Source organism: Ascaphus truei, chromosome 4 (genome assembly GCF_040206685.1).
Source record: "Ascaphus truei isolate aAscTru1 chromosome 4, aAscTru1.hap1, whole genome shotgun sequence".
In the NCBI taxonomy this organism is placed as follows: Eukaryota; Metazoa; Chordata; class Amphibia; order Anura; family Ascaphidae; genus Ascaphus; species Ascaphus truei.
The window spans coordinates 104,840,129-104,866,037 of NC_134486.1; the positions used below are offsets into that span (position 1 = coordinate 104,840,129).

General features: G+C 41.1%; 1 protein-coding gene across 6 annotated transcripts in view; it reads right to left on the reverse strand.

Moving 5' to 3' along the window:
• The window catches only part of ATL2 (atlastin GTPase 2), a 55,523-nt gene that overhangs the window by 6,654 nt on the left and 22,960 nt on the right, over positions 1 to 25,909 (reverse strand). For 3 of the 6 annotated variants that reach the window (XM_075596330.1, XM_075596332.1, XM_075596335.1), the window contains 11 exons: positions 14,523 to 14,770; positions 11,367 to 11,498; positions 10,387 to 10,491; positions 9,769 to 9,819; positions 8,979 to 9,035; positions 8,456 to 8,548; positions 7,214 to 7,352; positions 2,738 to 2,865; positions 2,171 to 2,227; positions 2,006 to 2,077; positions 201 to 632 (listed from right to left, as the gene is read on the reverse strand). In XM_075596330.1, the coding sequence (XP_075452445.1) occupies positions 201 to 632; positions 2,006 to 2,077; positions 2,171 to 2,227; positions 2,738 to 2,865; positions 7,214 to 7,352; positions 8,456 to 8,548; positions 8,979 to 9,035; positions 9,769 to 9,819; positions 10,387 to 10,491; positions 11,367 to 11,498; positions 14,523 to 14,770 (1,514 nt within the window). Of the gene's footprint in view, positions 1 to 200; positions 633 to 2,005; positions 2,078 to 2,170; positions 2,228 to 2,737; positions 2,866 to 7,213; positions 7,353 to 8,455; positions 8,549 to 8,978; positions 9,036 to 9,768; positions 9,820 to 10,386; positions 10,492 to 11,366; positions 11,499 to 14,522; positions 14,771 to 21,179; positions 21,331 to 25,518; positions 25,646 to 25,909 lie in introns of those variants that run through there. The other 3 variants (XM_075596333.1, XM_075596334.1, XM_075596336.1) reach the window with 2 other exon arrangements.

Genomic DNA, 25,909 nt, shown 5'->3' on the forward strand with positions numbered 1-25,909 from the left:
CCAAATATGTGCTGCTGTATTGCTTATTTTATTCAAATGGCCGGCACACTTACGTGCTGGTAAATCATAGAACTGATTATACAGCCACATCAATAAACTACACAGATTTTCTACTGAACAGAATATGTGCCATCTACACTTGGAGAAGCAGAATTAACCAAACTGCAACCATACAGTGAAACCAGACTGAAAATACCAACCTGTTCCCACAGTATTTCAGCAAGTTGATCTATTAGGGTTCCTAATTCTCTGAACTCTCCGGAGTACTTCACATACGCCCAGGTGCAGAAGAACAGTAGTGCTAATCCCATGACCAGGTTGCAAATGGTTGCTATTGAGTTCAGGCCAATGAAACCAGCGAGTCCCGAGATAATGTACATGGCAAACATTACAGCAAACAACGTGGCAGGGGTACGAGCAGCGAAGAAGAGGTTTTTGCCATCATTGTGCTTCATGAAGTTTGCATAGGTTTCATCCATCTCTGCCTCTAGCTGGTCCTGATATCGGCGACAGAATTCTTCTCCTCCCATCTTTTTCACGGAGCGGAACTGCTTTATGGAGCGCTCTTTCAGGTCCAGGTGCTTTCGCTCGAGGTCCGACGGTGCAATGTAAGGTTTATCGCCTCCGCAAAACTGTGGAAAGGTTACCAAAAGACCGTAAGCAATGAGACAAAATGCTGAACACTCTTACAGTGTACGTCCCTCAGGCACACATTATAAACATGGTGATGAAGTGATCAACGGGAGATAATGTTCTCTGTAAAGAACCCCAATATTTAGCAGAGGAGCATGGGATCTGTATGATGCATTACCCTTTACTATGACTCCACTGAAATAACTCCCACTGGGCACACTAAGGTGGTGGGTAAGGCCGCAGCGCACACTATTAAACCATAAATACATCCATTAACCATTACATAACGGGTTAACCTGTTGCCTCCCAGCCAGAGAAAACTACTTCATGGTTCAACCCCACCCGCCCCCCCGCCAGGAATCAAAATTATCACCACAACCTACCAATGAATGCAACCATTCCTGAACTTCCATAATGAAAATGAACCCCATTTTATCGTGTTCTGCGACAAATAAACCACTTTTTAAATAAAAATAAACATACAATAAAACAAAAGTGGTTGGGGGTGGCGAGATATCGCTGTAGACCTCTTAACTTGCCTTATGCTTCTATTTATACACAATTCCCGCCCGACTTGACCCCTCCTACATTCCCATGCCCTCCAAAGATTTGATTCTGCCCTTTAGCCTAGCAACACATCACCTAATCACTAAGCACCTTACCTAACTACTTATTAACTCCCTAGACCTTTTTTCCTGGCCCAAAATGCCTAGCTACACTCTGACCAATCATCATACATCCCAAACTACCAAGGTGGTGCCCCTCAGCCAAGTGCCATTGAGGCTTTCATGAAGCACTGTCATTATTTTGATTAAAAAACAGGATCAACGTGAAACTAAAGGAGGCAATAATCTATTTTGAAAAGAGACCTACTATAAAAAAGGTACAAATCTAAGGCACTTTTTTTTATGGATACGTCTACATCTCTATAACGTCGCTGTAATTGCAGTCTGTCCTTTGGTGCAGGGCTCTTCGGAGCTCCAATGCGTTATTTCTAGATTAGTGGAAACTCTGGTTCATGGGATACGTCGCGGTAAATGTACTAGCAGCACTTCATTTGGTTTAAATCTCCCGCCTCATGCGAGCCTACAGGAAGCCAGAACGGAGAACGGCGAGAATTCAGATTGGCAGGATATTTAAACAGCAATTTGTTGTTCCCTGGAGGGGAATAAAACACTGTGCCTTTACTGGCAGGAATCTCGGCAACCAGGGTGTTCACAAAGCTGAAAATAGCTTGTTTCAGGTACCCCGTTTCCCTTCCTGTTTTTTTGTTTTTTTAAAGGGCAGCCCCAATTGCGGTTTTACAGTGAAGATCCCTCATGTCAGTCCGTGTACTACAATTAGAAACCCGTGTTGCACATGCAGAACATACCTGCTCCATGCATTTGCTATACGCGTCTTTTGCTCCAGCCAAAGCAGACAGATTATTGGCTTCCGCTGTTGCCTACAAATAAAAAGGTAAGTGTAAGAGGTACAACGTGCCATTTCCCAGGACTAGGGCTTGCTTGGCTATAGAACAATATATCTTTATAAATACCTGAAGCATGGATTTGGGATGAGGCAACTCTTCTCCTTGATAAATTTTGATGTAAGCCTAATAAGAAACAGAGTTAAAGACTCCCAATGAAGGAACATACTGACAAGATTATAGTCTAATACTACACGTGTTATGAACATGCTGCCCACATACCCATTTGGTTTCCACAATGTGCATTAACAACCAGGAAATGTTCCAGCATATTGAGCTAGCAGTTTATGAAAGGTTGTTACATATATTAAGTATGTATGCAGGGGTGTGTATACACACACACGGATTATGTCCCTATTGTGTAACCCAGGGGTGCTCAACTCCAGTCCTCAAGCATCCCCCAACAGGTCAAGTTTTCAGGACATCTCAGCTTTAGCACATGTGGCTCAGTCAAAGACAGACGACATGAGCTGAAGCAGGGATATCCTGAAAATCTGACCTGTTGGGGGGGGCGGGAGGGGGGAAGGTTGAGGACAGGAGTTGAGCGCCCTTGCTGTAACACTATTTTTATTGCCTCTCTCACACCTCAAAAGTAAAAATGGAGACCCTTCTGTAATATAATTAAGGACGTCTTACCTTGAAGTATTCAACCAGATCTCGACAGGTCACTTTAGAGCCACTTATTTCTTTTTCTACCAAGCTATCAGGGGACAGCAGTAAAGGGACCAGGCCTTGCAGCTCCTTTTTAAAATCATCATCTATGTCTGTGGTGGATTAAGAAAGGTTGGAATTAAAAGGATGAAGTCCTGATCAAGTCACATTTAATCCCTTTAGTGCCCATAGAGCATGGTTTAGCAGGTCTGCACTGACTGGGTTAAGTAGGTTGTATGAAAGACTACACTGTTTAAAATGCAGCATGTACAATAGTGTCAAATTGATCTCAGAGAATAAATAATGTTACATAAGGTTTCAATTGACTATCACTTTTTTTTTTTTAAGTAAAAACACGGTACTGTAGTAAAATATTGGAGGCATATTAAACTCCTAATGCTTATGGATACATGGCTACCATTGTTCTGAGCTCTGAAAGATACTTTGGATAGCAAGTAACTATTTATCTGAGACACAGTAGCCACTTGTGATGCAACATTAACTTTATTTAATGGGTGAGCTTGATACACGTATTTTCAGCTTGATCCTTTCATAAATAGACCTTGTTAGAATGTAATATAAAGAGGCCAACCTCTTTATTGCAACAGTCTGTCTGTTTACCTGAAAAACCTATTACTGTCACACTGTCAGTTGCTGCCAATATCAGGTTTTTATTGTTTTGTGTTGTGTCTGCATTAATTTTTAGAATATTTTAATAGCAATTATTAAACTTTGTTTTAACTTAAAACATCATCCCATTCACTAATTAGTGGTAATAGGGCAGCGATCTTATTCTTTTGTCTTTATCGCATATTTATTTATTTCTAAAATGTTTTAGCAGGAAGTAATACATTGAGAGTTACCTCTCGTTTTCAAGTATGTCCTGGGCATAAAGTTAAGATGACAAACAATACATGGTTACAAATAGTTACATAAGTGAACATGGTATACATTATATACAAGACCTTGCATGCACCGTTAAAGATTATATACAGTTGGGTCCGGAAATAATTGGACACTGACAATTTTTCATAATTTTGGCTCAGTACGCCACCACAATGAATTTGAAATGAACAACCGAGATGTAATAGAAGTGCAGACTTTCAGCTTTAATTCAAGGGGTTCAACAAAAATATCATATGAAACGTTTAGGAATTGCAACCATTTTCATACACACAGTCCCTTAATTTCAGTGGCACAAATGTAATTGTACAAATTAACACAATCATAAATAAAATGTTCATTTTTAATACTTTGTCGAGAATCCTTTGCAGGCAATGACTGCTTGAAGTCTGGAACGCATGGACATCACCAAACGCTGGGTTTCCTCCTTTGTGATGCATTGCAAGGCCTTTACTGCAGCTGTCTTCAGTTGTTGTTTGTTCGTGGGTCTTTCTGCCTTAAGTTTTGTCTTCAGCAAGTGAAATGCATGCTCGATCGGGTTGAGATCAGGTGATTAACTCGGTCATTGCAGAATATTCCACTTCTTTGCCTTAAAATACTCCTGCTTTCGCAGTATGTTTTGGGTCATTGTCCATCTGTAAAATGAAGCGCCGTCAAATCAACTTCGCTGAATTTGGCTGAATCTGAGCAGACAATATATCCCTATACACTTCAGAATTCACCCGGCTGCTTCCGTCACATCATTAATAAACACTAGTGACCCAGTGCCATTGTAAGCCATGCATGCCCATGCCATCACACTGCCTCCACCGTGTTTTACAGATTATGTGGTATGCTTCGGATCATGAGGCGTTCCAAACCTTCTCTATACTTTTTTCTTCCCATCATTCTGGTACAGGTTGATCTTGGTTTCATCTTCTCAAAGAATGCTGTTCCAGAACTGGGCTGGCTTTTTTAGATATTGTTTGGCAAAGTCTAATCTGGCCTTTCTATTCTTGAGGCTTTTGAATGGTTTGCACCTTGTGTTGAACCCTCTGTATTTGCTCTCGTGAAGTCTTCTCTTTATGGTAGGCTTGGGTAATGATATGCCTACCTCCTGGAGAGTGTTCTTCACTTGGCTGGATGTTGTGAAGGGGTTTTTCTTTACCATGGAAAGGATCCTACAATCATCCACCACTGTTGTCTTCCGTGGACATCCAGGCTTTTTTGTGTTGCAGAGCCCACAGTGCGTTCTTTTTTCCTCAGAATGTACCAAACGGTTGATTTGGCCACTCCTAATGTTCCTGCTATCGCTCTGATGGATTTTATTTTTTTTGCAGCCTAAGGATGCCCTGTTTCACTTGCATTGAGAGCTCCTTTGACCGCATGTTGTGGGTTCACAGCAACAGCTTCCAAATGCAAATGCCACACCTGGAATCAACTTCAGACCTTTTACCTGCTTACTTGATGATGAAATAACGAAGGAATAGCCCACACCTGTCCATGAAACAGCTTTTGAGTCAATTGTCCAATTACTTTTGGTCCCTTGAAAAAGAGGGGTCTACATATTAAAGAGATGTAATTTCTAAGCCCTTCCTCCAATTTGGATGTGAATACCCTCAAATTAAAGCTGATAGACTGCACTTTAAGCCCATATTCATTATTTAACTGTAACTTGAATTTATTTTGGTACACAGCCGAAATAACAAAACTTGTATCAGTGTCCAATTATTTCCGGACCTAACTGTATATATTATAGGCGTATGTAACAGTTTCAGACCAGATTAAAAATGTGAGACAGCTTTAGTTTTGAAAGAACTTAAACTGGTGGTGGCTGAGAGTCTCCGGTAGGTTGCATATTCAACTTAGGTTAAAAAAAAAATGTAAGTAGAAATAGCCGTGTTAGTTCAGTAGCGATAGTGTAGAGTGAGGCTAAGGCCCCGCTCCCTCCGTCAGCGCGCCAGCACTGCAGACAGGCGGGGCGCTGAAAGACACAGACCGCGATATGCGGTCTGTAGGGAGCGGGAGCCGGGGCTGGAGTGGGGCCTTGGTTTAAGCGGGGGGGGGGCGTGGTTTAAGCGGAGGGACCCGCTATCCCCCCCTCCCCTCCACAGGCTCGGGCTGCAGCAGGGAGCTGCTGCGGGCTGCCCTGTGTGTGTGATCGGCTGGGCTTGTACAGACGGCACTGGGAGAGGGACACTGTATCCGGCTGCAGCAGGAGACTAACTCACATGCTGACACTCACGCACACACAAACACAGACAGGCACACACAAACACAGACAGGCACGCGCCACACAGACAGGCACGCGCCACACAGACAGGCACGCGCCACACAGACAGGCACGCGCCACACAGACAGGCACGCGCCACACAGACAGGCACACGCACCACACGAGCACTCACGCACTCACGCTGCTTTCCCTCCACTCTCCTCCCCGCTCGCCGAAGCCTCCCCTCCCCATTGGCTCACAGCCACACCACGTGACGCGGCGACGCTTGGGATTACAATTCTCTTGAATCCCCTAGCGGCTGACGCGTCACAGCGTGTAGTGAGCTGTGCCGTGAGGGGGGACTGGGACCGGCTCGGGAGGATTCCCCTGCTGGTGGGGAACGCTCGTGCAGCTGCCCGCGCCGCCGGGCGCAGCGGGTCCCAGGCCTGAAGGAGTGAAGATAGGCTTGAAATTATCCTAAATATTAATTATGCTATATTCTCTATATACATATATATTCAGCATGTAACTGCTTAATTTAGTATGATAAAATCAGTCTGAAGACAGGCAGATGTGGAAATGTTTGTCAGTTTTGTTTCAAGAGTTTGAATTCAAAAGATTAATTAAATAGATGGTTAGTTAGTAAGACAATACAATGGAGAGAGGCCTTAAAAGATAAAAATATACGATTAACTATATTATTTAGTGACAGAACAAAGAGGGTTTTCGAAATCAAAGTCCAAAGTAAGAAACTTTGTTCTAATGTTGATAATTAACTAAGAATATTTTGAGCCGACAGTGAGAAAAACAAGTGATTGCTATGTTGAGAGAAATGTATAAAGATTGCATTTTAGTTTATGGAATTCAGAATCCTTTACCACCACCAAGCTACAGATTCTCCACCAACTACATTCTATATGCTTGAATGATGAAAACCTGATGACTGAAATTATCCTGTAACAGATGTTTTCTATATGTCTCTGATTAAATTGAAAAAAGAACCATGCCGTGGACTATTTGATATATACTGGAAGGTGGGACATTCATTTGCACCCATTTAATTAAGAAAATCATTTGGCAAACCAGCGAGTCCAAGCAAGACTCATCTTCTTTAAGGAGTACTTCAGTATTAGGTGATACCTTTTTTTTATTTGGACCAACAACAGATAGAAGACAAGCATAGAACTCTTGAAAGCTTGTCTTATATCTATTGTTAGTCCAAACAAAAAAAGGTATCACCCAACACTGAAGTACTAAAGGTAAAGAAAACCAAATATCAGCTCTCTCATTGAGACAAGTTTGCAATAAAAACACGCTGCCCACAAACTATTAAAAAACAAAAATGTTTAAGTATTAAGGACAGTTACCAGCTAATCGGCCATCAAAATGTGGGTTGGTTGCAACTTTAAGACCAGGATGTGGCAATAGGAAACAGCCAATGTTTGTAAAACAAGAGTGGATATGCTTCCTGACATTCTGCAGCTCTTCGTGCTGGTTCTGCTTCACCTGTAGGGCAAAAGGGGAATGCCTTGGGATGCTTTCAAACTGAAATCCGGCAGCCTGGCTTCGGCATCGCTTAATAAAGTTATTATTTTTATTTATATAGCACTTTTCTCCCAATGGGACTCAAATCACTTCACAGTTCCAAAAGGGAAAAAAGAAAACATTTAAAGGTTATAAACGAGGCCAACAACAAGGAAAGAGAAAATACAGGATGGGACGGTACTGTAGTTATTAAATGCCAGATAGGTTGTGGTTCATTAATTTAAATGCCTGGGTAAACAGGTAGGTACTTGACAAATATACAGAACAACCTGCGAGATCAACCACAATAATTGGCTTAAAATGTTCCCTATAGGGGAGAACAGGTCCCAATTCTTCAATACAAAGGTAAAGATAGAGCTAGGCACAATGAGCCATACACTGCAATGTGATACATTAATAATACTGCAAACAGCAATCTCCGTGCTCGTGACCAGATCATTGATTAAATATTATTTTTTAACTCATTCATCATTTCTCACTACTTGATTTGAGTGCATTCATTGGGGAATCTTTGTTTGTTTTGCGATTACTACCCTTATCCCTATTTGCACCTCATCATTATCTCTAATTTTCATAATTTATTTTTGCTAATATTTCCTAATTAAGCTGATGCGGGAGCTTCCTTCTCCTTCCCCTTTGAATTACACAATCAGCCATACACTGCAATGTGATACATTAATAATACTGCAAACAGCAATCTCCGTGCTCGTGACCAGATCATTGATTAAATATTATTTTTTAACTCATTCATCATTTCTCACTACTTGATTTGAGTGCATTCATTGGGGAATCTTTGTTTGTTTTGCGATTACTACCCTTATCCCTATTTGCACCTCATCATTATCTCTAATTTTCATAATTTATTTTTGCTAATATTTCCTAATTAAGCTGATGCGGGAGCTTCCTTCTCCTTCCCCTTTGAATTACACAATCAGCCATACACTGCAATGTGATACATTAATAATACTGCAAACAGCAATCTCCGTGCTCTGGTGACCAGATGGCAGTACAAAACCCTAACAGTTTGCACCATGTTGTACAGTAAACCAACAGGTTATTTTTACCTGCAATCTCTTTTCCAGAAACAGATTTCCTCCTTCCAAGCCATATGAATGTTCGTAAGGATAGCTCCAGTCTCGAATTAAAAACATGAGGGTCTATAAAGAAAAGACCAGGCAACACAATAACATTATAAAGCTGTCAGAGGGAGTTCGATAATTCATTTGAGAAACACAATGCAGTTCTACAAAGAGTTCTAAAGAGTTCATCATTGTTGTATTTACTAATCACTATTAGCTTATTAGATAAGAGGCATCCAGTATCTCAATGCTTTCTAGTGTTAGAAATCCATTGTTCTGCTAATTATACAAAACACCAATACAAATGCAGAGGATCGTTTTCAATCAAATAGAAATCTTGTTGGATTTTGTCATAAAAAGAAGGAAATCTATTTCCTAATTTGATTGACCTCTTACACAAATGAGAATCTGAACTCAGAATCTCCTACTAAAACCGGGGCAGCACGATTCAATTATTTGACACAAATATGATTCTAAACAATGTTTTTGCTACTTTAAAATCAATTACCTGAAAGGGCTTTTTGTAAATTTCTTCCATTGCAAGACGTCCATACTCTGTAAAAAGCTGTAAATACTACAATCAGAGACATTGACATCTTTGACACAGTAGTTTTTGCATTGTTCATCGGACGCATGTATCCGTGAGGCTTTTCACGATTTGACATTGCTTCAAAAAAGGTTTGGCATAAGAGAGCTCTTAATTATCTAATATTTATATCATCCTTTGATAAGGAAACCGACTTGTCCCCATCAATAATTAATGTTGGTAACATTGTACACCTTGATGAATATAGCTAAAGCATCTTACTGAACATCAATATATAGTTTATTGAAGTAACTTGCAACAATTTAAATGCTTTTTACTTTTAATAAAATATATATATTACATTTTCACTATTTAATAAGAAACTTAATTCAAAAAACTAGTTTATTTTTAATTTTTATAATGTACCGTAATATTTTCCATTACACTGGCTGGCTCCTCCATCCAGGCTGTATTTAAGGGATCACTGCACAAATCTATTTAATGGAAAAGCTATTGAAAGATATGAAGTATACCAAGTGTCTTCATAATAAGATGCATCTTGGAGAGGTTCGATTTTTTCCAGGCATCTTGAAGTATAATTTAAGTGGGACTGGTGCTCGGACTCTTTTGCTATTAGAGACAATATTGAGCACTATTGGTTCGCTGTCCACATACACTGAAGGTTATTAGGGTTCGTTAGCTGGAAAACTCTTAAGGTCGAATGAGCAGGCGTTATGAAGATGGAGTGTACACATGCACACTATATATTTACCTGCAAATGCTGCAGATCATCTTCTTGAATGTTTTGGGACAAGTTATACACCTGCAACACAAATAGCCAACAGTGTAAAAGTAAGCTGCAGTGGGAAACAAACATGTTTGTCTTCCTAGAACAGTGGTATGAGCAATGTATGCAAAGGGCCAGGTATGGCAGCTATGCAGCATCACCTCTTTTGTTAAGCAAATAAATATTTTAACACTGGTCCAGGAGGAGGCGACACTCCTTTGTTGTGACCATGTCATCAATATATCTGGCCCATACCATTCATAATTGTCTAAATTGCAGATGAGGGGAGATGTGTTTCATATCTCAACACCTGACATTAGGAAACCTCACGAGCAGTTTCATATCAGAAATCACCTTTATCAAACATACATTACAAAGGAAGACCATTTCCCTTGGTTTGCACTATGAATTCATTGACGTGACCTTATGCTAAACTCTTAAACCCATACATTATTTTGAGAATTACCAGTTCGAAAGGCTCTACGGATTAAGAAGCAAGAGAACACAAAGCAATGCATGGTATTTAAAATACCCTTCTTGACCATAAAGCTTCAATTAAGATGGAAAAGGCGTTGAATTATTTTAAGTTTAGCACAAACTCACCTGTACAGAACTGGTCATAGTGCTCAAAGCAAACACAGTTGCACAATCTTTGATTGTTGACTGGCTATCAAAGGCTCCCTGAGTATCCATAAGGATAACAGCAACCTACAGTATAGGGAAATAAAACTGTTAGTAAAACTGTGAAAGCTTAGGGGTTCAGACAGGGAAGGGGGGGGGGGGAGAAGAGAAGATATTCCATATAACAAGTTTGTAGGTATATATCTAATACACTGAATTAGCACATTACTTAAGGACTGCCAGTCTTTTCTTCATACAGTACTTTATGAACAGACTGTTGTTAAACAATAGTCTGTCATAAAAGCGCAAAGACTAAAAATGATTAGTCAGTTAACATATGGTTTAACTAAAAGTTATGCATGCGATTGTCAAACAGACAAATCAAATTGTTTAAAGTGCAGTTTCTACATGAAGACATCTATGACTGGACATCCTTACAGGGAATTGAAAATTGACTTATTCTATTGATATGGATAGCCACAAAGTGGCAGTCATGTACAAAATAAGTCTGACAGGACAGTCACCTTTCAAACATTTAAGTCATGTGCACTTAATGTGACCCCAAAGGCAGCCAACTGGAGCCCTCTCAATGTTTCTTGTCAGGAGACAGCACATAAATCAGGCAGCTCAAAAGGCTGCCTTGTGAGAGAAGTGGGTCAGAAAGTAAGATGTCTTATTAGTACACATATATACTGTAAAACAAAACTGCCTTTTACAGGTCGGCTTTTTATCCCACCCACTTACATGCTTCTGATTAGCATCTTGCAACATTGACTTTGTTGGCCATAACTATTTGTATGAGAATTACCCAATTATGTTAGCCAGCAGCATAACATGAGCCCCTTGACCCAATCTTATCGTGCACAAATACACAATACAGTGTAAGTAACGGTCAAGTATTATGCAAGGGTCTGACAAGAGGCTCAAGTTACTACAGACTACTTGGACCTTGTTTAATTTACCTGGGAACCATCAGGTTTGTCAATAACAAACACTTCACTCCAGATCTGTATGCCTGTAGTTTCTCGTTCACATCCACCTCGCCACGTGAAGCCGGTGAGGGGCTCGAAGTTGCCACCTATCCAGCTTGAGCTCTGGAAAATGAGGGAAGAAATAGAACCATCATCAGGATTTGCAACACACGTTCCCATCTTAGGCCAATTCCCTTTTAAAGATCAAAACAATCAAAAGTGTTTGTTTAACGTATTTGCTGCTAAGAGGTTACAACTTTCTCCCCTTGAGAAGAGGCATAGGAGTGTCATCTGGGCTACACACTACCTCAAAGAAAGCAAAACAGTGCCAGTGTTTTTGCAGTCTAACATTTTGTGCATTGACGGTACTATTTACAATTAAAGACGAAAACATTCTAGGAATTGGGTAAACCCCAGTAGCAATGACCATCTTGCCAACCTGGACTTCCAGAGCTCTCACTCAAGACGACTCCAGATGTCAATTTTAGTTTGCATTTTGGTTTGTGAAAGGCACTTGTTACGTAATGCAGCCATTTTCCTTGGTTAGCGTTGCTTCTGACTTAGATTTATTCACTCTTCCCCATGTGTTAAGAGAAAAATTGAGCTTAACTCATAGGATACTTTTAAATTGTGATATTTTCCAAGCATTTACAACCAACAATTAAGTTTAAAGTGTATCCCAACACCCTTCACTTACACACCACCTCCCCCCAACCCCCACAGATCTCCAAGAAAAAAAAAAGCAGTATAGACATAGCAAAGATTATAATGGCAATACACAATGATCACTACTATAATACATAATGGATAATCTGTTTGCACAAAGATATGATTGAAAGCATTTTAACCGCTTTATTTCTGGTACTAACTGCTAACCTGCACAGCAGCATTTGTCAACCCACTGCTCGGGACACCAGAGACAGGCCATGTTCTGAGGATACTTAATCACACGCATTCAAATACCAGAAAAGTGATAGGTACTTCTGTGATCAGTCATATGGTCTGTCTGAAGCTCTCTGAGGTAAGGTTAGAGAAACACTGCTGTAGTGATTGCTACAGACATCAATATAAAAGGCTTTCGACGATTGCCAACACGCCGCTCAATGTTAACATTTATACTTCCATTAATATTGGAGAAACTTAAAGAGCATCGGACATTTCTTTAATCTTCAATACTAGGGAAATAATGTAGGCAGGAAGTTAACCTTTCACTACAAGGTATATATAGCCAAAATTGCCTAGACGCAAGAAGGCCATGGATTGATTTCCAAGTCAGTTGCCAAGTGCAGGGTAACCCTGCAGTACAGGCCGTCCTGCCAGTACATGTGTTGAAACGTTTACATGAGAAATCGTTATGATCATACGATTCAAACTAGCACAGGAGTGCCGAGCTTTAATAGATTTATTGAGCATTGTATGTGTTCGACAGCTAATAATGTTTGGTGAGCCATATGGAGCGCTCAAGATGATTAAATCCGACATTAAAAAAAAGTTATTGTGGGGGGGGGGGGGGGGGGAGGGGCAGAAAAAAAAAAGTTTTATAAAACCCTCTACCGTAGTGTAAATAAAAATACCACTTGTGGTGCATTTGCATGTCTCAGACAGGTCTGTTGACCAGTCTTCCCATTAACCTTAGCATATAGTGCTTCCACTGCAGTCAGGGAATCTGGGTAATAACATGCAAATGAGAATCGCAGTGAGTCACGTTTTACTGCTTATCCATTTTAACATGCACTTCTTGCACACAGGCTGTGCTGAAAAGCTGTGTAATACAGCATGCATAAGTTTATAGGGATTCATGTTAAAATGGATAAGCAAAAAGTAACACTGTGTGTGCGCGCACATTTGCATGACCTTTCCCAGAATCCCTTGCTGCAGTGGAAGCACTGAATGCCAAGAGATAATGGGGAAAGACAGGGTTGCAGACCTTTCTGAGATGTGTGAATGTGCTCACAAGGTTTCAGAGCTTGCACATTTCTTCTTCAGGATCCTAAACCGGAGGAGATCGCTCTAAACATCTATGAAGAAATGATGTGTTAATCAAATAGGAAAAGATAATGCATCTTAATAAACCCAATGAGTCAATACAGAAGTTTATTCTGTAGGCAATAAATAGTTAAAAAAAAAAAAAAAAGTCAACCATGCAAAATTACAGGGACTAGAAAATACTTTGACTATCAAAGCTCCAAGAGAGAAACATTTCTGTAACCGCCTCAGTTCAATAGAATTTGTTAGTGTTTCATTTTGAGAGTTTTAATTCAAGCAATCGGTAGAGCGTTCGAACCAATGTGTTGCAGTTCTGAAATCCCCCAAAGGTTTAAGAGTCCCCAAAAAATCATTTTCAAAAACAGTTCTACATTGTTCCTGTACAGTAGAAAGATTGAAACTCGTTGGAATAATAATAATAATAATAAAATAATAATAATAATATACATACAAAAAAAACAAAAAACAGTATTTGATTCAAAACAAGTGGGTTCCTGCACAGTAGTGATCCCCAAAAACCTGTGGTTTATTTCAGCTACTAGTAAAGGCTGATTTTTTTTATTTTTTGTAAGTGAAACTTTTTTTGTGGCAGTGCCACCCACAAAAATCTCATAGGGAAAAAAATGTAAAATTGTCAAAATATAACCAGAAGTAACTCACTGCGCATAACCAGAAGTGACGTCATTATTTGTTGGCTGATGGGAGTTGTAGTTCGGGTGTGGATGCCAAGCAGAAGGGAAGGCCCCAATGACTACAAATCCCAGCAACCCCCTGCTATAGCCGACAGGCACAGCACATCATAAAAAGGCACTGAAGAACATGGGGCAACATTTGTCAATCTCGGATTCCCTGGCAGTCGCCATTTAAAAAGAAGTTTCAATGGGGTGAAGACTGCGTCAAGAGAGGATGTTCGTATGAGTAATGACCGCACACGTATAAAAGGAGCAGAGCCAAACAGTAGTCCTGCAATACTAGAGTGGTCCATGAAATGCAAGCCTTTGAGATCCTCTGTTGTAAGCCACGCACTGACGGAACACAGTTATTGCCTAGTAGTGCACTACCTGCTGACAGCGGGCTCTTGTGAAACCACTTACTGTAACGTAAGTTTTAGCCAAGGAAAACCAGATCAGAAATGAAACAAAATGAAAAGAAAGGGTTTACCTGTTTGTACATGAATCTGAGCATGAAGTCCAGCAGAAAAGATTTGCCTTTACGAAATGCCCCAGCCACAGACACTACCACTACATTCATATCCCGTATATGCTCCTGCAGCAAAATGTTTTCCAAGGCCTTCTCATCCAGCTCGAAGTTATGGTCATCTTCATGAGCGACGACTATCTGGATGGGACGTGGTTTCTCCATGACCACTGTGTCAGAATCAAATTGGATATCCGCCACATGATCTTCACCTAAAAGAAGAGAATGGAACAAATGTTATGTACCAAATAACATACGTATAGAAAGTGGTGTTAATATATTAGGTTACTTCTAGAAGAAAGATCCTGGTATAATCAAGTACAGATTGCTGTACCCTTTACTAAAAAAGTGATGACTTTGCAGATAATACAGGTCTCTTGCCAGTAATAAAAAAAAATAAACCCTGTTCTGAGATTAACATTGGAACAGTGACAGGGAGATTTTACTGCTTCAGTAGGACTGGAAATGGTTGCAACACTCCAAATAGGATCATGCAACGCTCAGAAAAACAAAAATCCCTCAAATGAACAGTCCTGAAAGTATTCCGATAAGCAAATTCACTGTCCAGGTGTGGAAGATGCCAGCAAGCGGTTATATAATGCAAAAAAAAAAAGGAAAGTAAACCGTGCAGATAAAAGTAGATAAGCATATCTTTCTGCTCTGAACAACCATGCTGTAAAGTAAACTTTGCTACCACCATGCAATGCACATTCTGGGCAATAATTAATCTGTTAAAAAGACATTTCTTGGAAACACAAGAGAGCGGGTGCATCTTTCTCTTGCCTCGAACACAAGAGGGCACAGAATAATGCTGACTAACATACTGCATAACATAAGAAATATAGTATAGGCCGGGGGATCGCGTTAGGCCTCTGCAGTGTCTCCTATCTTGTCTTCGGCAACGTGGCGTCAAATGAGGACGCGTCGCCATGGCAATGCAGTCAAATGACGCCGCGTTGTCAGGTGACGTCACACGGCTGCCTTTTATTAATCCTGTCATTGTTTCTAGCAGCGTTAACAAAATGCACGACTACATGTTGAGGTGTTAGAGGTTTAGAGTTTTAAACTGTATTGGAATTTAAAGCAGCAAATCCACTTAGCACTCCGCATATAAAACAATGAAAACCATTAATCTAACCCTAATTCAGCTACATAAAAGGTTTAGTTGCATAATGCAGCAAAAGCTCAATGATTTTAAAGCAGCAAAGTCAGCTGCTTGGGTTTTTCTTACTACATTTTTCTTTAGCATTGGAACAGAGAGGGGCCCCCCGACTGAACGGCGTTATCTTTAGCTCCGGTGAACCCATCCCGGTGCCCGAGATATTTACTAGTGTAATTAACCGGTGCCGTCCTCCCCTTTCGGAAGTTCAATCAAACCTCACACCTTCCTATTGTTTACCGTTAACTACACCAACAAGTATCCCAGAGCTAAACAGAGGTTCAGAGGACCCCACAGCGTTGGGAAGGGGAAAAAAGTCGAAGGTTATTCATTAACGCCTGCAGTGCCGGCTGGACTTACCATCTTGCGATTGAAGATAGGCTTCAAATCATCCTAAATATGAATTATGCTATATTCTCTCTATACACAGTCAGCATGTAACTGGTTAAAATAAGTAATTTAGTATCAAATGAAGGAAATTATATTGGAAAATGATTCGCTGACTCTGCAAAGATAAGCTGAAGACAGCCAGGTGTATACATGTTTTAAACCTTGTATGTTTAATGTCTGCTGTGTTGAATAGTATATGGTCAAGAGTTTTAATTCAAAGGTTAATTAAATATACGTAGGGTTAATTAGTAAGACAATACAATAGAGAAGTCATAAAAGGATTAAGAACATAGGATTCTATAGCTATTTAGTGACAGAACAAAGACGGTCTTCTAAATCAGTCTAAATGAAGAAACAGCATTCTAATGATGATTAACAAGAATATTTTGAGCCGAGAAAAACATGTATTGTTGAAATATATAACGAGTGCATTTAGATTTATAGAATTCAGAGTCATTGAACATCACCAAGCTAACGACTTAAAGATTCTCCACTCTAACTATATGCCTGAATGATGAAAGCGGATGACTAAAATAATGCTGTAAAAGATGTGCTCTAGTTGTCCCTGATTAAATTAAGAAAAGAACCGTGCCATGGACTATTTGATATATATTGAATTTAATGAAGAAAATCTTCATTTGGCAAACGAGCGAGTCCAGAAAAACTAATCTTCTTTAGGGATTACTTGTAGATTGAAGGAGAGTCCTCCCCATCCATTTAGTTTCTGATAGTAGGGCCGACTGCGAACGACACCCTTCAAAACGAGCAAAACCCAATGACTTGCAGCATAGCTGCCTCCTGGGTGCCACCATACACGACTTGCACTATACATCTGTAGGGTGCTGAAGTAGTTTAACGGAGAGCATGCCGATCAAGGCACTAACACACTGACTTAAATGGGGGGCAGGGGTTTGTGTGTCTGTGGGATAGTGCCTGAAATAGCTTGATCGCAGTTTAACAAATAACCCCCCCTCTCCCCCGACTCAAAACCCATTGTGGAAGTGTCAACAGGAGAGTACTGAAGAGTAAAACCTGTGCAGATCTTATAAAGATCACATACTAAGAAGCATGGAAATGGGAGACAGATGTAGGGTTCCCGTGTGTCTATCCCAAGCATCCTTTTACTTCTTGAACTGTATTTGATCCACTGGTTCTGCCAGACAGATGGCGTTTTTTGCATTTCCTTTCCCGGTTGTGAAAATCAATAGTAGTTTCGGAGAAATACGGATGTAAATTTTTATTTTCTGCCCTGCTCGAAGGTTACCAAACTTACTGGTTATTTTCTACGAGCCAGTCTTATAACACGGCCTTTATTATCAAAACATCGGAATGTTTGCTGCATTGCTTCCTCAGGTTTGGTATGAAATACTTATCGCTAACCTAGAGGTATAAAATGTATATTCTGAAATATTTCTTTTTTTTACTTTTTAGCAGTTAGTCTTTCGGGAGTAAATTTGCATGTCGAGAAAGCGTTCTATAGCGGAACAGAATGTATCACAATTTCTGTTGCCACATAGGATCCAGCCTTCAAAAACAGCTGTGCTCTCAAAGTACTATTTTCGCTCCTTATTTCTACCGTTCTGACATCTGCCATAAATAGCTCTGAGTTATGCTGAAGACTCGGCAAGCCTTAGGGACGTGCTGCTAAAACACTAGGTAAACAGTTTGATTATAACCAGTACCTGAAGAACAGTGAAGGAAATTGACATTTTCCCCTGCATGTACAGGTCTGCAGTATTGTTGACCCAAATATGCCCTCATTAAATTCCCGACAAGTGGTGTTAACACACAAATGGGATTACAGGTATTCTGGCATACTGAACTATTCACAAAGCATAAACTGATTATATCAATTTACAATGTTCTTTGCAGCAAGTGTAACTTTATTGGTAGTGTCATTTAAAGGAGAACTCCAAGTGGACAGTATTTAGTTTTGTAGTATTTTACATAGGATCCAAGCAGGGGTTCTCCAGAGCTGAACCTGATTAATGTCAGCTCCGGGGACCCCCTGCATGCAGAGATACTAGCACCCCTTAAGGAGGGAAGTATCACCTGCAAGTTTAAACCTCCCGCGTCACATGGGCCAATAGGAAGCCGCCCCTGATGACGTCACGGCTTCCTATTGGGCCACAGGGCGCAGCATATTTGAAGAGAGTCCACCACGTGAACCCCAGCTAGCGAGCGGGAGCGGCTGCCGACACACCCTGGAGATACTTACTCCATAGAAGCAGGGAGTCCCCGGAGCAGAAATTAATGGGGTTTCAACGCCGGAGACCCCCTGCTTCATTCCTATGTGTAAAACAGAAGCCAGCTTGGATTGCCGCTTTAACAGTATCATCGTGGTATGCTGCATTCGACCCTTTATACTGCTCCCCCTTAACAGTACAGCCACAGACTTCCTTTCATTGTAGAAATATCTCTGGGGAGAGGGAAGGGAACGTGGTATTACATGCAACATGGGATAGAAAACGCATTGCATGGTGAGCACAAAACAAAAATTGATTCCAACTCCACCTTCTAGGATTATGATCGTCCCAAAAATAAAAAAATAAAAGTATATGTTTATACAAGGAAAATCAAATTCTATTAAGGAATCAAAATAAACTAAACGTAAAAGGCGTGTGAGAATATGTTCACTGCCAGAGGGACAGACAGACACACACACACACACACAGACACACACACACACACACACACACACACACACAATAAAAATCAATGACATCGTTCATTTCTGGGACTGGCAAACACAAAAGGTAAAATGCTGCAAATAAAAAAGGAAATTCGTTTTGCTTAATATTTATGGAGATACAAATGTCGCCAACGATAGTACCGTCCCTCTTCTCACACGAGGCGGATTTAAAACAATGTCCGCTTTGCTCGCTGGTGCGCTGTATAACGTTCCACTGCAGTGCGTCACGAGATGCAATAACGTTGGCTACATCTATAGCTGCTTGCGCTACCAGAGGTTCAAATGACTGAACGGCAAGATAAAAGTCGTACTAATCTGTTAACAAGAGGCAATCAGCTCTAAAACATGTTTACGGCAATCTAACCTTGGATAGTTTGCATATACATTTATACTACAGATACTCCAGTCATTAACAGAACATGCTCAGGACAGCTCACAACTCACCGCTGTTTTTCAGCACTCCGTATTTCCCTCCCAGGAATACACAGTCCAAGCACAAGTTTCCCATTCTCATTTAAAAGCTTTCATGTTAAAGTGAGTGAGCACCATGGAAGGAACATGGTGCTGTTTTCAGAAGCATGAAAATCAATGGCATGTACCACAAGCTTTGCCTTGTAAAAACCTAATTTGCAGCCTACTAGCCAGGATAATATGCTGAGAGTACCACAGGTCAAAGGAAATTTACAATATAATTTGCATGATAAGGCGGCCCGATAAATCCTAATCTAATAAACCAGGCAAATGTGGTGTTACACAATTACAAAAGCTGAAAGTCTAAAAATTGGTATTTCCACGCAGCCTCAAAAAGCAGATGCAGGGTCTCTGGACAACTAAAAATGTTCATCGCCCTATTGTGGAAAATCTCACATTTTCCTTGGACCCCTCTCTGAAATAACAGAGGTGCATAAGAAGATTTAATTGAAAAGAATTTCCCATACACGTAATTTTAGTGTACATCGCTTTTGAAACCTTACAGGTGTCTCATTTAAATATACTGCATACTCACAGCACACACCTGCAGTTTCTCAAGCTCTATACACAATGAAAAACTTTCATCGTGGTATTAAAAAAACTAAAAAAAAAAAACCATCACAACCTACAAGGAAGCTACACTCTTCCAGGATCAACATGGCTACTAAAATCATTTGAAGAATACGAGGTTACCCACACTTGTGATAACCACGACCACAGTTTAAGTACAACAGATCAGCACAAAATACTTGACTTCAAACAGCATTGATAGATACCAGAGTAAAGACCTAGGACATCCTTATCATTGCTTTGCATTTATGTGGGTCTATTTCTGGAGAGGAAAAGCTTTCACTGTGGAACATTTGACTCCTCTGCATAGCACTTTGTATTTGCTACAGACGGAGTACTTTAAAACAAAATTTAAAAAAAAAAGTTGGTTTGAAACTTGAAGGAAATGTTTTGGTAAAACTGTAAAAACCCAAACCATGCATCATGGTTTGCAAGGTTTCCAGACAATGGTTAAGAAGAGGATGAGAAAATCCACGAACAAAAAGATCACAAGGTATTTCAATTAGGAGGATTACTGTGGATAGAAGGATTAAAGTAAAAAATCTGAGCGTAATTCAATAGGCCTACCATTTAAGTGGATTGATAATTAAAATAACGTCAACACTATTAAGTGCAACTCCCACATCTGGAGCAAAGCACACCTGCAGCAAACTGACCTTTTCTAACCGGGACACTGCAATCCCACACATATGAAGCAAATTGAACTATAAAACAAGTGCTTAGAACCTTGGGCAGAGTAAGACATGATACAGAGCAGGGACATGGTAGGATGTCTCAGTTCTTACGGGATTAAGATCACACTGCTTTTATGCCATCAATTTTAATGATGTGGCAATATTTCATATCTGCCTGACTACACCACAGCTGGGGAAGGAAAACATTGAAGTTGCAAATCAAATGCCCGATTTGTTTCAATGTTCAGCCTTCTGCGTTATTCCTATTAAAAACAAAAACAACAAAAAAACACAGGAATAGGAAAAGACCAAATACAATAATTAAACAGCCAAAGTCTAGTGACTGACCTTGTATGTTAACCTCTTCATTACTAAACGTTCAACCAATGCTTTGTCAGCACAGACAGGAGGTTATATTATTCTATTAATTACTATCTTATATACCCGGCGTTGCCCGTGATGTAATGTTCTGCCTCCCCCATCCTCCCTCTCAACTCCCTTCCCCCCCTCTTCACAGCTGTTCAGGCTTCCCCCCTTCTCTCCTGACTCCCTCCCCCCACTCTCTCTCCTGACTCCCTTTCTCCCCCCCTCTCCTGACTCCCTCACTCCCCCCTCTCTCCTGACTGAATACAGCCCCGCCTGTCCGCTGTGCATCGCCATCTTACCGGGGGCATCTGCAGGAGGAAGGGGGTCCTTCCGGAGGCTGCCTGCCCACTGCCTGTCCCCCCGCCGGGGAGGGAAGTGAGCGTTGGTGGCTGGGGCAGGCGGGCTGCGCTTCCCCTCCGTCCGGGAGCCGGTGGGTGAGAGGGAGAGAGTTGGGTGACGTCATAGAGCCGGGTGACGTCATAGAGCCACCAATCTGATTGGCCAGAGGCTGAGGACCAATCAGATTCACCGCAGCTAGTACCAACCTTTCGATTTTATATATTAAGATTGTTATCCTATTCTCTATTTTTATGTAATCGATCATGTTTCTATTCCTCTTTGCAGCTTTGCCTTCAGTACCGCATGGACTTTACCAATACAGACAATGACTGACTGCACAGACAGCGAAATCCCTATAGTGACTGTATAGTCTTCTCCTTTACTGGAGTACACACAGACCAGTGTTGTTCCTCAAAGTAACAAAAACGAAAGAACTACAAAGATGGCGAATTTAAACCGCTTCCATGAACTATTCCAGTGTTTGAAGTAATGTAAATATATAGATTGTGGTACTACAGAGCACTTTTTCTTTAGTTCATTTCAAGAATAGGAAAGGCAGGGCAATGGTAACCACCACATTAGGCCGCACGTATAGTGCCCGCGACGGGCGACGCAACAGGTGACGTCACCCGTTTGTCGCCGCTAGCGAAACCTGTATTTTGCTTTGCGGCGACGGCGCGGGCTTACTGGCATTTGATTGGTTCAGGAGCTGTCACATGAGGCGACAGACCTTGAAAAATCAAATATTGCCAGCTCCCAAAAATCGTCGCTCTGTCACATTGTTGTCGCCGTTACTATAAGCGCACGCGGCAGCGGCAATGCATTTGGGCAACGTTGCGTCGCCGGCACTATACGCACGGCCTTAGACATGAATAAATAATTTGTCATGTACAATCCAGGCTTTATAAAAGTTTCAACGAACAAGGGTAAGGTGGGGAGAAAATAGAAGGCAGAAGCGAAGAGGGAAGAATACAAAATGGTTTGACCCGAGAGAAGGGTAGAAAATCAAGATATTGAATTGATACAAAATATTGCTACTACAGAATACTATGGAATGAAAGCAATGGAGACGGCACCTTATGAAATAGTTACGGTAGGCAGTGTTTTTTTCCCTTAATATTTTTCCAATGGCATGCAGTTTTTCCGACACACAAATCAGCCAGTTCTTTATTATATACTGTATAAAAAAAATAATCTGTAAGCAACAGATTTAAAATCCTACTGAAAGCAACACACACACACACACACACACACACACACACACACACTTACTTTTCATAAAGGAGCAATCCAAGCTGTTCACCACCTCCCCCGTCACCATCATTTTTAAGGCTACGCTTATACTGCCGGCGACGTCAGGCTGCGGTCGCTGGAAAAATCAAATTGAGATGACTTCCAGCGATCGCGACCAACCGTCGCTCCAACGCGTCGCGCTTACTGTAAGCGCATGCGACGTGACAATGCATTTGTTTTGACGCGACGTTGCGTCGCTGTCGCCAAGCGCAGCATAATACAGGTTTGAAGAAGGGTGTTTCCAGAGCTGAACCCCATTCATTTCAGCTCCAGGGTACCCCATGCTTCCGGAGATACTTATCTCCGAGGAAGGTGTCGGTATCGCTGCAGTTTTCAGCTTCCTCATCACATGGGCCAATAGAAAGCTGCACCGAATGATGTCACGGCTTCCTATTGGTCCGCACGGCCCAAGAGCTTTGAAAGCTGCCATATAGTGAACCCTAGAGTGGCAACCGGCACCCCCTTATGTACGTCTGAAAGCAGGGGATCACCGGAGCTAAAAGTAACTGGGTTCAGCTCCAGAGACTCCCTACTTCAATACTGTATTAAACAAATAAATAAAAAAAGGGGGCTTGGATTGCCTCTTTAAACTGCCCCATGTGTTGGCCAGAGATCCATCACACCCACAACAGTCTTCAACTGCAGCCTGTCAATCACTCCCCGAGCCTTGTAAGACAGACTGCGGCTGATGACTGGAACACATCGGAACACAGCTTTAAGGCCAGCGCATTAATGGAGAAACCGCAAGAGCAACTGGCCTACAAGAGTGATAGCAAGATGCCCTTGCCTGGTAGCAGGCTGCTCTTCCGCATGCTGGGTACCATGCCTGATATCAATAAATGCTACACCTGTTATTACAACAATCCATTGAAGCTCATCTGTGGTCCCCGGACCTCAAAGGGTCACAAGATATTTGTAGGGATCTGTGTGTGCACCAGTTTTTTTTATTTAAAACATTTTTATTTGCATATATAGAAATGGGGTACAGAAAGTAAAATGGGGATGGGGGTTAGGTGGGAACAAAATGAAAAAAGGTGCGAAGGGGTAGGGATACTAGTGACATTTCACTTACAGCATATAAAAAAAATCTGCATCATTATCAGTACAATTGTAACATATGACATTAGCACATTTGTTCAACTCCTATACAGCGTCTATATAGTGCAGAGTCTCGTATCAGTTCCCAGTTCCTCGTCTCATTCTGCCAGGGTCTCCAGACTACAAAGTACCTCCCTAAGGAGTCATTAAGAATCGCTGTCATTTTTTCATAGCAATGAGTTGGCTATATTCGCTATTTTACACTCTGAAGATTTGGGGCAGGTTTTTTTTTCCCAAGTGGCCACCATGCAGCATCTTGTGGCCAACAGAATATGGAGGGAGAGTTCTCTCTCTCTTTATTGGGTATGTTCTGGTTTGGGCTATTAAGTAATGACACCCATGGAACCGGTTTCGGAGGTTCCCAGAACCCTGTTCAACATTTGGAAGACCTGGGTCCATAGTTTTTTCACTTGTATGCAGGTCCACCAAGTATGCCGGAACGTGCCCACCTGCCCACACCCTCTAAAGCACAAGGGAGAGAGACAACTGACCATAGATTTTGTTCAATTTGGATGGGGTCAGATACAACCTGTAAAGCAGCTTGTAGCCGTTTTCTTTAATAATTGTATTCATGGAGACCAATGATCTGGCTTCCAAAATGTCCCCCCATGTCATAGGGTCTCTGGGCAACCAGAAGTCTGCCTCCCATTGTTTAATTATACACTTCCTCCAGCCCTCTTCCTTCCGGGATCAAGTCCTGGTACATGTTGGAAATCAAACCCTGTGTGTGGGTCACATCTACACACATTCCAGATGTGGTGTCCGGGAGAACCTTATGTAGTGTGCACGGTATGTGTCCCAGTTAACAGCATCATGATGAGCATCATAAAATGATTATGCTGCAAGAGCATCTAATAGGTCCGCAATGGATGAGGTCAAGGCATTCTATTGGCTCACGTGAATCAGGACATTTAAAGCTGCCACAGCTAGCCCAGCCAGAGCCATTACTGGCACCCCATACGAAGGTAAGTATCTCGGGAAGCAGGGGATCCCCAGATCTGAAATTGACGTGATTCAGCTCCGGAGAGCCCCTGCTTCAAACCTATATTTATTTTAAAAAAATTATTAAAAAACCCCCGCTTGGGGGAGGGAGGGAAGAAAGAAAGAAAGGAAGGAGAGAGTACTTGTTTTTACTATGGAGGGTTTGACACTTTGTTTACTCACTATAATAAATCTTGTGTGTCTGGTTAAAGTGCAGTAAAGATACAAAACCCTTGTGCAAATTAGCATGTAATCCGCAGGTAAACTAATGCCAGCGACGTGTAAATGGTTACATCAGGGGTAATTGAGGTTTGTTTTTTTTTAAACCCAAATCTGACACCTATAGGTATTTTTCAATAATCTCCCCTCATCTTTATGGTCTCTGATAAATTTGGTGAGGTAAAAAGGAAAACACTTGATTGACAAAGACCCCACAATTCAGAGGATCCAAAAAAAAAAAAAAAATTAAATGCACATTTGACTTTTCCCCCCAATAAAGGCCAGCTCCATGGGAGGGTTTAACATGGACATTGAACTGGTCCAGCTTATCCCAACACCAGCCCTGGGTTTTATTTCTTGCGCTTTTTTTTTTTAAACGATTTCAGATTTTTTCTCATATGATTTTTGTAAAATAAAATTCAAGGGGATGGGGGTGCATAGTACACATCAGTACATTAGCCTTAGTTATACAATCAATTAAAATACAGTACATTAAAAACAATGTGGACAGAGGTTACTGAAAACATTATTGAAACAGACTAAACTTTGCCCTGTACATTTGCACTCTAGATTTTGCTCATTGCATTATCATTAAGGTATTTATTGATCCTGTACAGTGTGAAAAGCTTCACGTTATGCATTTCCCCCATAAATAGAGGCAGGATATATACGTCTCAATGTAGATGAAATCGTAATAGAAATACTTGCTTTTTCAGACCTTTGTCCTTAAGGTAAAAACAGTTTTATTTCCAAATCCATTAAAAACACCGTAATGCTGGATGCCACCAACCCGTTTCGGTGTCCACTCCATGCAAGACCGTTCTAGAGATTTAATCTACACAAAATTAAAATCAGCAGGTAAGAAAAGGCAATACGCACATATATACATATACATCCATGTACATAGACAGGCAGCGGCCGTTATTCGAACATTTCACGCGTTGTATACCTCGGAAAACCCATGTCATGGCGCGTGATTTCTTCCAAACTTACCGCCTTAAGACGCGTGTGCAGAAAATGGCATTTTAGTGTTCTGGTTTTTAAACACCTGAAATTGACACCGTAGCACAGTACTGTACACATTACAATTCATTCATTT